Source organism: Canis lupus, chromosome 7 (genome assembly GCF_011100685.1).
Source record: "Canis lupus familiaris isolate Mischka breed German Shepherd chromosome 7, alternate assembly UU_Cfam_GSD_1.0, whole genome shotgun sequence".
Classification (NCBI taxonomy): domain Eukaryota; kingdom Metazoa; phylum Chordata; class Mammalia; order Carnivora; family Canidae; genus Canis; species Canis lupus.
Window position 1 is genome coordinate 64,759,404 of NC_049228.1, and position 13,511 is coordinate 64,772,914.

Consider the following 13,511-nt stretch of genomic DNA (forward strand, 5'->3'; position numbering starts at 1 on the left):
ATATCCATTTGAGAACATTTCCAAGAGTTCACAGCTGCTAAAAGCGCAGTGGATTTTCTATGGCAACACGGTAAGGAGCAGCTGAACATTTTATCCCCATATCAAACATCTGCTTAAAAATCTATACAGGCTGAGTAATTTTTTAATGATTGCCTTAGGAGAAGTCTGGCAGCTCACCTGTCACCCACTAGAAATCCAGCACCCTCTACTGGTTGGACTTGCAGGGAAAAGAGCTTTGTATTTTAACTTGTGGTTAACATTTCTGATGGGAGGGATGGTAATTAACTGGTTTAGCTAGGTGTTTTCCACTAGGATGTGCTTGGGTTTTCCACAGCAGTCTAAAAATAATGAAGTTCACCACGTTCTATGAATACTATCTATGTGAAGTGAGCATCTGGGGAGGATGCATGCTTCTGAACTGACTGCTGTATTTGTTGACATTACCAATGACATGTCTATAAGAAAGAAGAAATGTTCACAAGACATAGACACTCAGCAAAAAATGAAAAACAAAACAAAACAAAATAAAACAAAAAGCCACTAAAGAAAACTGGAGGCAAACACTTGCTTTGAGCTTTTATGCAGGATTTCTTAGTTGTCTGCAAGTGGTGTTGGTATCTGCCGGGCTGTCAGGGAGCAAGTTCATGGACAGTCTCACCAGGACAGTTTTTCTGAAAGCATATTTTGTTTCAAATCTTGGAAAAACTGCATGTGGATAAAGGGGCAAGAAAGAGAAAGGGGTAGGAAAAATTTAATTAAAAGGACACTTTTATTTCTGATTCATAAAAACATACCAAATAGGTTTTGAGGACTTGTTCGTTGTTTTTTATTTATAGACTTGATTTTGTGTTTGTTTTTAAACTAACACTTAAACCCTTAATTGACAAAAGACTTGAAGTGGGAAACTATTACATGTACATATTTTTGAAACAAATGAAAAAGGGGATAAACCCTGAGATCACATAATGAAAGCAGAGATAGCAAGTAATGAGAAGTCTGTGTAGACAAGAGAAAAATGATGACTGGCTATTTGGACAGCCTGGGTGCTCCTGCCAAGTGGGTGGATCATGAGTTCCATGGTCAAGATGTTGTAGAATGAATGGTCATTACATTTGTTATAACTTATCCTGATAAGACTCTTTGAAACTTTACCTTTCCACCAGACTTACTGTGATATGTTAGAACTATTCTTCAAAGAATAAAACACTAACCATTAATATGAAAACAGAGCAGGGGACAGAAATGGAAAGTTGTAGTAAAACGTATGTACTTTTAATCGAATGTCTTTTAAAATAAACGTGACAGATTATTTGAATAGTTTCATTGTGACACCTCTCAGGACGGAGCCACTGCACTCTTCCTAGCTGCCCAAGGTGGTTATTTGGATGTTATTCGATTATTGTTGTCTTCAGGAGCAAAAGTCAACCAGCCAAGGCAGGTAATGTCCACATGCATGAGCGGTGGGGCAGGGAGGGCATCTTCCAACCCTTTTGCCTCTGTGATGAAGCTAATCCTAGATTAGGGTTTCTCCTGGTCTTCGCTTTGGGCTCACCTGAAAGCCTGTGATATCGAGCTGACTTCACCATTTACTGTTTTTGAACCTTCGGTATTGGGTGTTGGAAGTCAAGTACATACTTGGCCGCCTCCTGTTAAATAAATTATGGCTGCAGTGATGTCATGAGAGTGGGCTAGCCTGGGACATAGGTAAATAGATGTGAGTCAGGTAGCCTTGCTCCTGCCCAGTCCCTCCACTGATAAGCTGCTTTTTTATCTCTTACCCCGCTTCTTCTTCCACCACGCCAAAGAGGAGTGCATTAGTCAACTGGAAATCATTAGTAGGTTCCACCCCTTCATCTCTCACAATCAGAACACTACTGTAGACTTAATTTACTAACAGCAAGCTAACAACACCCAGCGAATCAATTGATACTTAAAGGAACAGAACCACCTGGTAATATAGGTCACACTTTATGAATGGTAAAGAGCCATCCAAATCTAAGGCATTATAATTAGCTTTTCTTATATAGGATGATTTCTGCACTAATTAATTTGTTTTTAACAAAACATTTCAGATTAAAATAATATCACTTTAAAGGTACTTTTCTTGGGAGAAATCAAGCTGATTTCTTACCAGTGTATGACACGCAGGCAGATTGCCAGTAATATAACCTGATGTGTAATGTAACACATGCCTATATGTTCATGTAGGGAGGATTCGTCTGAGCTCTTGGCCCCAGGTTTCATCAGTCTTTAGAAGTCCAATTGCATAGGAACCTAAGAAGGGAAAGGGCCTTTGGATACAGTGAGTTTGAGGTCAGGAGTCCTGAGTTCTAGATCCAGCTCTGCTAATAACTGTGTGGTTTGGAACATGTGAATCAGCCTCTCTGGATTTGTCGTCCTTCATCTGAAAATTAGGAGACTGGGCAGAATGATCCTGACATCTCTTCCAGATCCCCCTTTTTTAATAACCGTTTTATCCAATACTTAATCAGTGTTTCTTAAGCACTGCACATATATATATATTAGATACTGCTATGAATGTGATTAAATTTTTAAGATTTTTAAAGATATTCTTAGATTTAGATGGCTCCAGGAATACTCTTGGGAAAGCAAGCTTTTAGAAAATGTTGTACTTCCATACCTGCCAGAATTGACATCTGAGGACAGGAATTTAATATTTTCTTGCAGGTCCTTCTTATTTTGAAACTGTTGATTGATTCTGAATCAGACTTTTAACTTTGGTTTCATCTTGCCAAAGTTAGTAAGCAGAATTAGTAATTTTTAGATTGCAGGAGGGTTTTTTTTAAGATTGTATTTATTTATTCATGAGAGACACAGAGGGAGAGGCAGCAACATAGGCAGAGGGAGCATTAAGCTCCCTGCTGGGAGCCCAATGAGGGGAGGACACTCAATCCCAGGACCCCAAGAATATGCCCTGATCTGAAGGCAGAGGCTCAACCACTGAGCCATGCAGGCATCCCAGATTGCAGGAGCTTGATTTGGAGGCCATTATTGAGGGTACCACCATGAATTTAGAAATGAAAGATTGTTAAGATTATCAGGCCTTTCTATCTGCACATCTTTCTGAAATAATTTCTAGCACTTTGACAAATCTAATTGTGAAATAAATTGTATTAGCCATATGCCTAAGGTACTATTCATAAAAAAAAAAGTTTATATAAGAGATTATATTTCAAATAGTGCATGGATTGTGGCCACTCAAATCTAGATTGAGTTATACGACGATGCTGAAGCCAAGAAATTAAAGAGTGAGCCAACAGTGCCATGGTGGCCACAACCCCTACAGCTGCTTTTATTCCTCACAATGAGCATGACCTGGTCAAAGTAGATGACCTAGTCCGGCAGTGGGAGGATCCCTTCCTTGGATCAGGGAGCAAGTGACATGCCCTCTGAAAACTGCACCTCATGCAATTGTTTGGAATTGAGTTCAGCTCTGAAAAGATTGTTATTCAGGAAAAGAGTGTTTTATAAAATAAAAATAGCTTTGGAAGAAAAAAGGAAATGGAATTTTTCCTTTTTAGAGGATACATGTACCCCACTAACTACTCTCGAGCCATAATCTTTTTATTACCTGCCGTGAGGTGATAATGAGAGGTTGTCTGGCCAGGTCAGACTAGCCCAAATTCTGTCTTCTTTTAAACTCTAAACTCTGCAGGGAAAAAAAAGTATAAACTCTGCATATTTTACTCCCTCCTAGAAAACAAGCAGTGTCATAAATATGGCAAAGTGATAGTAGTCCCATCTAACTTTGTCACAAGTTATGAGGAGGTAAAAAAAAAAAAGTATAATTCATAGTTTCCATTAAAATGGCCAATGCGTAGTAGCATCAGCAGGGCATTTGGAAACCAGTGTTTAATTCTGAAATCTCAGCTGACACGTGGAGTCACTGTCAGAAAAGTCTTGAATTTATAAAATTTATTTTTTAAAAAAAATTATAAAATAAATAAAGACAAGGATATATGCCAGATTTCATTTCTTGATTTTTTTAATGCTTTTAGATAAATCTTATTTATTATTTTTCCTTGCTGTTCTATGGGGTCCTGACATTTTCTGGCACAGTGTGACAGGATGTTAATGAAGTTGCATTGGTGTTCTTCAGCTGACTTTTGCTCTGAGCTACAGGGAATCTGAACATTCCCCAGGAATGGCTTTTCTGGGGAATCCCTGGGTGGCTCAGCAGTTTAGTGTCTGCCTCTGGCCCAGGGCGCAATCCTGGAGTCCCAGGATCGAGTCCCAGGATCAAGTCCCACATCGGGCTCCAGGCATGGAGCCTGCTTCTCCCTCTGCCTGTGTCTCTGCCTCTCTCTCTCTCTATGTCTATCATAAATAAATAAATAAATAAATAAATAAATAAATAAATAAATAAATAAATAAATAAATAAATCTTTAAAAAAAAAAAAAAAAGGAATGGCTTTTCTGTGTAACCCTATCACAGATGAACTACCTGAAAACCTTTCTAGGACATCTGTGAAAAGGAATCAGAATCACAAAGCCATAAGCAGACTTTGGAAAGACTAAGCTCTTGATTTGAAACTAGAAAAATACTTCCTCCTAGTTTGTCCTAGGTGAAAAAGGTCAAGAGTCACAGAGATCATTGTAGTCTATGGTCAAGCTAAAAACTCCTTTTCAGTTCTATGTGTGTGACCACAGCAAGTAGAATAGAGACACATCAAGCCTTTTTAATCACCAGCTAAAATGGCTTATTTAGTCTGTTTTTCTATCAACAAAATGCTTTGACATCTCCTTTTCCCAACTCAACTCGTCCACCTTGTTAAACAGTACTTTCAGAGTGGTAAAGGTCTGAGGGCTTACCCAGGGCTGAGTTTAGACTATCCTCACTCATCCTAACTAGTCCTTTCAGTATGCTAATGGGATCTCTTTGAAGCCAGACAGAAAGGCCATCACATAAAGCATCCTCCCTAGCCCCTTGTTTGCACTTCCATGCAGAAATGCTAGGACCTGGATAGTGACAGGCCCCCTGGGTTGCAAGCTTGGAGGGGGTGAACCCAATGGTGAGCAATGGGAGAGAGTAGGGCCAATGGATTGTTTCAGGGTCCTGAGGGCTTGGGGGTAGAAGTGAACAGCAACAGGGAGGCCCCACTGCTTACATGCCCTCTGCACATGGTAGGCACTCTGGAAAGGTATGTTGACTCCAGAAGATACCCCATAGTTTGAGCAGAGCTCCATGAGGCTTGGAAGGCGGAAGACAGTGATCAGTGGCTGCAAACTGAAACAAGGCTCAGATATAGGGCCTAAACTCAGGGCCAGGACACCAGTCCCAGGAAGACTGTAAGAGCCAGAGAGGGAACCAGATCCAGGTCTCTGGGTGGGCAGTAGCTTGTGAGTTATGGGAATATGGATCACTTAAGGAAATGAAACACAGTCTATTTCCTTACTAACTGCATGACCTTGAACAAGTCACTTACACTCCTTGAATTTCAGGGTTTCTTTTATTATTATTTTAATTCCAGTATAGTTAACATACAGTGTTATATTAGTTTCAGATCTACAATATAGTGATTCAACAGTTCCGTATATTGCTGTGTTCATCACAGTAGGTGATTAAGTACTCTTAATCCCCTTCACCTATCAAACTCATCTCCCCCCACCCCTTTGGTAACCACTAATTTGTTCTCTATAATTAACAGTCTGTTTCGTAGTTTGTCTTTTTGTCCTTTTTTTTCCTTTGCTCATTTGTTTTGTTTCTTAAATTCCATATATGAGTGAAATCATGTGGTATTTGTCTTTCTCTGACTGCTTTATTGCACTTAACCTTATACCCTCTAGGTCCATCCATGTTGTTGCAAATGGCAAGATTTCATTATTTTTATGGCTAATATTCCATTGTGTATATATACCACTTTTTCTTTATCCATTCATTTATCGATGGACACTAGAATTGCTTCCATATCTTGGCTATTGTAAGTAATGCTGCAATAAATATAGGGGTGCATATATCTTTTCGAGTTAGTGTTTTCATATTCTTTGGGTAAATACCCAGTAGTGGAATTGCTGGATCATATTGTAATTCTACTTTTAATTTTTTTAGGAACCTCCATACTATTTTCCACAGATGCTACACCAGTTTGCATCTGGTGCAGGAGGGCTCCTTTTTCTCCACATCCTCACCAACACCTGTTGTTTCTTGTGTTGTTGATTTTAGTCATTCTGACAGGGGTGAGGTGATGTTTTATTGTGGTTTTGATTTGCGTTTCCCTAATGATGAGTGATGTTGAGCATCTTTTCATGTGTCTGTTAGCCATCTGTAGGTCTTTGGAAAAATGTCTGTTCGTGTCTTCTGCCCATTTTTTAACTGGATTATTTGTTTTTTGGGTGTTGTGTTGTATAAGTTCTTTATATATTTGGATGCTAACTCTTTATTGGATAGGTTATTAACAAATATCTTCTCCCATTTATTAGGCTTTTTTCTTTTAGTCTCATTGATTATTTCCTTTGCTATGTAGAAGCTTTTATTTTGATGTAGTCCAGGGTTTTGTTTTGTTTTGTTTTCATCTGTTAAACCAGGATAATTATGGTACCTTTGCAATTATGATTTCTATTTCATCCAGGCCTCAGTGGAGTAGAAAACTCATCAGATATCAAGGTTGCACTCTTTCTCTCGTGAGCCATGTAGTCCCTGTCATCTCAGAGTCCCTTCATGCCTCTCTCTCTTCCCACTCCTTTTTTTTTTTAGCATTCCCTGCCTACTCATCTTGTATATAGTCCCTAAGTTCATAGGTCAGACTACCAAACTCTTGGGAGAGTGATGTCATTGTTGCCACTAGGCTCTGCACACCACAGTGGACTGGTCCGCCTGCCCATCCTTGGTCTGATCACTTGTGGGTGGGGAGAATGAGGTCAGGCTGGGCAATGCAGGCATCTGGTAACATCTTTTACAGACTTGTTTGCTGGCCTGGGGCTACCAAGCGGGACCCAGTTATGAGAAATGGGCTCCAGGTCAGGGAAAGGCTGGTACCAAAGTTGTCTCAGTACTGAACCCCCTCTGCTATTGACGAGATTCCTTATATCTCTTGGGCCTCCAGCTTAGAATGAATTGGTTCCCAAGACTTTCTGTCTGGCTTGAGCATATAGATGGACGTAGCCTGAGTGGGAAGACTAGAAGCAGCAGAAGCAAAGAGCTAGTGCCACTAAATAGTCTCATTCCCATGGAAGAAAATAGTTTTAATACTTTTTCTAAATAATCTTTAGGAGCCTAACTAAAATGATCTAACATTTCGTTTCTGATACAAATCATGTCATACACTCCGTCTCCTGCTATGATCTATCTATAAAAATGTATTAGAAGTTACTAGAAAATATTATCTCAAATGGAGCAAGGGATAACCAGGTCAGAAGAAACTGTACAAATCACCTGTGTAATCATCCATCAGATACATGAATCCTCTCTCTCACAGTCCTGCTGAGTGGCAGTCAGCCACTGGTGAACCCCTCCAGCATGGGGGACCCATTACTACTATTGAATCTTTAACCGGCTCTTACTACACTGTCTTACACTGAGTCAAAGTCTCAAGTGGCTTTTACCCACCAGCCCCCTTTGGTGCCAGCTGGTGTGCAGAATCGATCTAAATCCTTTTCTGCTTGGTTTGCACACAAATAGTAAATGACAGCTGTCATAATCCTGGGAATCTCATCTTCTTCAAGCTAAGTGTCCTATTTCCTTTTCTTAAAAAGGTGCCACAGAGGTCCTAACTTACTGTGATTTATTTCACTGTAATTTATTTGTTTTGAATTTCAAAACTATAGATTTTTGTCAGGAAGTATTCAAAAACGTATATATTTTTTAATGTTTTTCCTATTCCAGTTCTCTCAAAACTCCACAAAAACGAGCCAACTTGACTCAATTTCTATCATTTTCATTGTGAAGTCCTCTTTATAAGGAAGACTCTGACCCTTATAATAGTAATAAGAGAAAACAGGAATTGAGGTGTACAGATAAAGGGGAAAACCTCTTTCCACAAACTAGATAATCAACTAATAAGTACTTTGATTTGACAATAATGCTCCAACTCACATTCAACTTCCTGGGTTTAACCCCAAATCTCATTTTACCAATCATTCCTACCTGTTGGATCAGTTATCTCACAGGAAAACTGGAAAAATCAAATAAAGCATGTGGAGTGTTTTGTTAACAAAAGTTCAAATTAAGGTGTTTATTGTTTTTCATGGTAAATATGCAGATTCAGTGACCTGTCTTTTCTAAGCACCCGCTATCCAGTCCTGTGCTCAGCACTGTCCTACATGTTTTCTCATTCATGAGTTTCTCTGGGATGCTAACGTTTTTGCAGAAGAGAACAGAGGCTCAGAGTGATTTGGCTCAGGTCTCATAACCCAGAAGCGAGGACTTCTTTTTCCACCTACCATGACTATTGCAATTCAAGTGATAAAAGTTCAGTGTTAGCATTACTGTTATGAATCGATGCTATTAATATTTGTTCCCAATGTACCACCTCTTAGCACTTTTCCACATTAGTATCAATTAAGATCATTTTTACTAACAAGCAAGCCCTTGGAAGGCACCCGCCAGCCTCTTTGTTGCTGGCCGCCTTTCCTTGCCTGCCCCCTGGTGGAGATAGTGACAAAGAACAAGTGAACCCAGAGCAGGCAAAGAGGGGCAAGAGCTTCCAGTACCCTGCCTCCCTCTCCTGCTCCCTGCACCTCCTTCCGGTCTCTCACCCTCACCCCTGTTCCAGCACACATCCTGTGGGCCACAGTACGCTGGACTTCCTGCCCTGCCTGAACCAGCCACACCTGTCCAAGCCGCTTCGACTGGAAATGCTATTCCTTCTACAAGGAATGTCCTCCCCCACCCCCCACCTAGGAAAATCCTAGTCCTCCTTCAAACCCTAATGGTAAAGCTGACCCCCATAACTCCCACACAGTAAGCAGACCCCTCTCCTGGTTCATCTTGGGCACTTTATCCCTACTTTACTATAGCACTGTAATCATCCTGAAATTGCCATGTCTCTTCTTCACTAGACTGAGTTCCTATGAGACCAGAGACCATGTCTTATTTTGTATTGTGCCAGAGACTGAGAAGATATTTAATAACAGTTGGTTGGTTGAGTGAATAAATGAATGAATGATTCTGAACTGGGAGAATCAAATTAAATAATCAATGTAGACATGCTTTCTAAACAAAAGTACTAATTAAGGTATTATTTCGATTGCTAATAACAAATAACATGCAGATTTAAAAACATATCCAAGAGGCCCTTGTAAAAGCATGAAGTGGCTCTAGGTGTTCATCTGTCTTCTGCCCTTTGTTTCATTCAGCATCTCTTCCCCATCTTTCCCAAAACACAGGGGTGTAAGTGTCCTCTTACCACCCCACAGCAAGCCTGGATCCTTCCAGGCTCCTGATTGGCCACCACCCACCACCCCATTCAGGCCTCTTTGTCTTCTGTCCCTTTGCTGGGATGGCAATGGGCAATAATCCTGTGCCTGCTAGTAGACTGGAGTTGAAATGATATGCTACAGCAGAAAATGAAACTCTGTGTTCTCCGACTGAATCATCCTGCTCTTCAGCCCCTGTTCCCACCGATGAGTAACTCAGTCTTATCTGGCCAAAACACTCCCATGGGGCCATATTACCTTCATTACCTCAAAGCCCAAGTTTAGAGAATTCTGGTTCCTTTGCTCTCCTCCTGCCCTTCCTTCCAAAATGGCCTAAGTTCTCAGAGGTCAAACTGTCATCCTGGCATTCAGGTGGCGTGGGGACACTGCATCTGGTCCTGTACTGGTTTGTCCAGCCTTTCCTGTCTGTTTGAGTATCCTGCTATGAGTATCCTGTCTGTGAGTACCTAGTTGGCCTGTCATCGTGAGATCATGACCTATCTTCCCACTTTCAGGCTGACTTCTGGCCACCGTTACTGAGCACTTCTGATTTCCCACAGGCAGGCAGGGACTCCTGGGTGCCGCAGAATCCTAGTTGATGCAGACCAGGGGTACTGAGGGGTGTCTCGGACCCACTGGCCAAGACTCCATCACCCATTTCTGTTCTCTCAGGCACCAGCTAAGATCAGAGCTGTACAAAAGCTGTACAAAAAGCTGTACAACTTTTCTGCAGTTTTTCTGGGTTCCATCCCAAGAACAGGAGAAAATCCTTTTCCATCTGGAATTCGTCATTTATCTGGGTGTTTCTACTACCCCTAGCTTACCTAACCCAGATTCAGCCCAGGAGGAGAACATGGACACTTGGGTCGGACCTCTGCCTCTCCCACTCTCTCCATAGAGCTGACTGCCAGCACTAGAAGGGTTTTCTGTTTTTCTCTTTGTGTCTAACAGGAACCACCCTCCTGTCAAACCCTTCTCCGTCCCTTGGATGTGTCACTTTTTCTCCAGAGCGGCACCTCTCCGCTTCATGGCCTAGCGCTCCCATAAACAGGCTCTTTGGGGGAACGATACACAGACAATATTATCAAAAATGCAGGCCTGCTATAACTCACGAGTGGGCATCCCTTCCCAGAAGAAACCATATCACATCCTGCCTAAAACCAAAGTCCCTAAAAATGATGTGACTGTGGGGGATTCTAGATACAGGATAGAAGAGTTGAAGGAATGTCTTTAGTTCTGACCTTCACACATCCCCTCACCAAAAACTGCCCTCCCTTCTGTGGGAATGAGGGCCCCCACTCAGTAGGGTGTGCTGTGTCAACCCATCAGTAAAGCAAACAAACTGACTGAATCTAGGGGAAAATAAGGACATGCAGGCTTCTCCTCCCCGGGTTTGTTAGGTTTGGCTTCCTGCTCTGAGTTCCGTGCCCTGGAGCACCACACTAGGTGCTAAAACATCCTGCCATTCAGTGGCTGTGCCATAAGCCCAAACCCGAACGCTGGCGCACGTGTCCAGGCACTGCCACACGCCCCTCTGTGTAAGTGGCTTAAAATCTCCGTCCTCATTTGTCGTCGGGGGGCTGGTTGCGGGTGGTACCTTGTTGCTCGGCGGCTGCCGGGTGGCCCGGTGGGAGCAAGCGTGTCCCCTCGCCGGCAGGACGGGACGGCGCCGCTGTGGATCGCGTCGCAGATGGGCCACAGCGAGGTGGTGAGGGTGATGCTGCTGCGCGGAGCGGACCGGGACGCAGCCCGCAACGTGAGTCTGAGCCAGAGCTGGGGGGCTGGGGAGGAGTGCATGCACCGAAGCTCCAAAATTCAGCCCAACCTGGACGTGCAGAGAAAACGCGCCTTTATTTGGTCTCTGACTCCCCTGGGCTTTCTCCCACCCTCCAGCAGCTCTGTAGCAGGAAAACAAGGTAAATGTCTGAATCAGCTGAACCGTCGCAAGTGCTGCCCAGTCTCCCTACGGGAAAGATGTGTGATCCTCCCAGATCCTCCTCCACCTGAGCTGACTCCTGGATGAACCCGGGAGGCTGCGGGAGGGAGGAGCCGGGGCCTCAGGGGTGGCACGTGCGCTGGGCGCTGCGCCTCTTGCTGGCCCGGGACCGCAGTGCAGGTGGGGGCGCCCCCTCTGTGGTTTGGGGGTCCCGCAGCGCTCCTGGGGCTCCGCCTCACCTGGCTTCCCCAGCTGCAGACCCCTGCACCATATCCCCCATTGGCCTCCACCCAGCAATGCTTATGTCACCTAAGTCGGCCTGGGTGGGCCCCTCAGCGGGTCCTGCGGCAGCTTGGGGAGACCCTGCTGCCTGACCACACTGCCATTCGCTTTTTGGTTCTGGTTTGGTTTGGTTTGGTTTAGTTTTTACAGTGTCTGGCCTTGTTTCCCTTAGTATTACTCCTGCCATAGCAGGTCACATATGACCCACGTCCATTCTCTACATCTGAGCCCAGAAAGGGGGAAAGACCCAATCTGACCACTTCACTGTCTTTTCTCCCACTCTCTCTCTTCCCACGTCTCTGAAACCAGAAAAGAAAAATCCTCTAATCTCATTTTCTTTCTTCCTGATTCCAGCTAAGTCTTTAGAGCAGGCTGGGGTATTTCCTTTACTACAGAATTCTGTGAGCTGAATCCTCCAAATACAGCAATTGATATGTAAAAGCAGGAGAAAAAGGAATTTGGAAACTCTCTTCCCAGGCCAAAAAGTGATGACAGAAGCTGAATATAAAGTTTTGAACTTGCCTTTGCATTTCTTTTTAACAGATTTCAATCCATCCCCTTCCTGCTCTCCACCTACCTACCCCCAGCCTCCACGGACAGATACCTAGGGCACACTGGAGCAAGGTTGTTTACAAGACAAAGCAAAAAAGAAAAGCACATTTAAAATTTAAAACAGTAAAGACAATTCAGTAATTATTTAATCATTAAAAATAGTTTAACACCAATTTCTGCTAAGTCGTAAATTGCAGACGATGCTTCTTTGGTCAATCTGTGTCCTAAAATACATTCTTGATATTCCCCTCTCCCTTTACCCACTGTTCTAGAGACTAAAAGAGATGAATCCCCAAAGGCAGGATTCTAAGATAATAAATTATTTTGTCTAGCACTCTTTCATGCAGAACTAAATATGCTCTAAAATACTCCTAGGTTAAGAAATATGGCCCACTTGTCCTTTGGTTTAAATCTTTCACCTATTCTGACAAGCATATTCCTGGTTCTCAAGTAACAATTAGTTCTTAGCCAACACGCACATATGTTAATAGTCAACTTTTCTTTTCCTCTCTGTTAAGGACGGTACAACAGCTTTACTAAAAGCAGCCAACAAAGGGTATAATGATGTTATAGAGGAGTTGCTGAAGTTCTCACCCACCCTTGGCATTTTGAAGGTAAGACTTAAAGAGAAATTTTACCAATCTGTAGAAGAGAGGCTAAAAATTAAGAAGCCCCTACGAAGGACTGCAGGAGAATCTGAGTGTAATTCACATGGCTAGTTGCATTCTTGAAAAAACTTATCTCCAATTTCTTAATGTTGGAGATTCATGATCATTGGTTGAAATGGCAGGGCGGTAAGAAGAGTGAACCAGAGTCTGTAGGTACTTAGTTTTCTAGAAAAAAAGAAGTTAGTAGAAATTAAACACTAACTTGGAAAGTAAACCATATATATTTATCATTGGACTAAAAATCTTTCACGACTCATGAAACACATGATTTGTGTCCCACAAAACCTGGGGGGACAGATGCTCACATTTCTTCCCTTCATTATCTGGAGCAAAGAACCACATTATTACCTTAAGTGAAATAAAATAAACCTCAGATATCTGAACACAGCAAAGAATGTATCATTCTGGAAAGCTTGGGTCTACAAGGAAACAGAGCCCCAAAATTCTTCTTTAAATTTTAACCATTTGAGACTAAGAGACTTCTAAATTACAATATATACCAGAAGGTGGCATAAAGGGCCAGGTAATAAATATGTTCGGCTTTGTGGGCCATACATACAGTCCCTGCTGGAACTGTTCAACTCTACTGTTGTAGCATGAAAGCAGCCATGGCGGGGAGGGGGCAAAGGATGGCTGCAATTCCATTAACACTTTATTTATGGACACTGTATTTCTGGAATTTCATATTTTCACATAGT

General features: G+C 42.4%; 1 protein-coding gene and 1 long non-coding RNA gene across 9 annotated transcripts in view; one reads left to right on the forward strand and one right to left on the reverse strand.

Moving 5' to 3' along the window:
• The window catches only part of ANKRD29 (ankyrin repeat domain 29), a 54,152-nt gene that overhangs the window by 30,105 nt on the left and 10,536 nt on the right, over positions 1–13,511 (forward strand). For 5 of the 7 annotated variants that reach the window (XM_038543648.1, XM_038543646.1, XM_038543650.1 and 2 more), the window contains 3 exons: positions 1,340–1,438; positions 11,033–11,131; positions 12,664–12,759. In XM_038543648.1, the coding sequence (XP_038399576.1) occupies positions 1,340–1,438; positions 11,033–11,131; positions 12,664–12,759 (294 nt within the window). The remainder of the gene's footprint in view (positions 1–1,339; positions 1,439–11,032; positions 11,132–12,663; positions 12,760–13,511) is intronic. The other 2 variants (XM_038543649.1, XM_038543651.1) reach the window with 2 other exon arrangements.
• The window catches only part of LOC119872600, a 66,140-nt gene that overhangs the window by 28,059 nt on the left and 24,570 nt on the right, over positions 1–13,511 (reverse strand). For both annotated transcript variants that reach the window (XR_005362560.1, XR_005362559.1), the window contains one exon: positions 10,973–11,200. This is a non-coding gene — a long non-coding RNA (uncharacterized LOC119872600). The remainder of the gene's footprint in view (positions 1–10,972; positions 11,201–13,511) is intronic.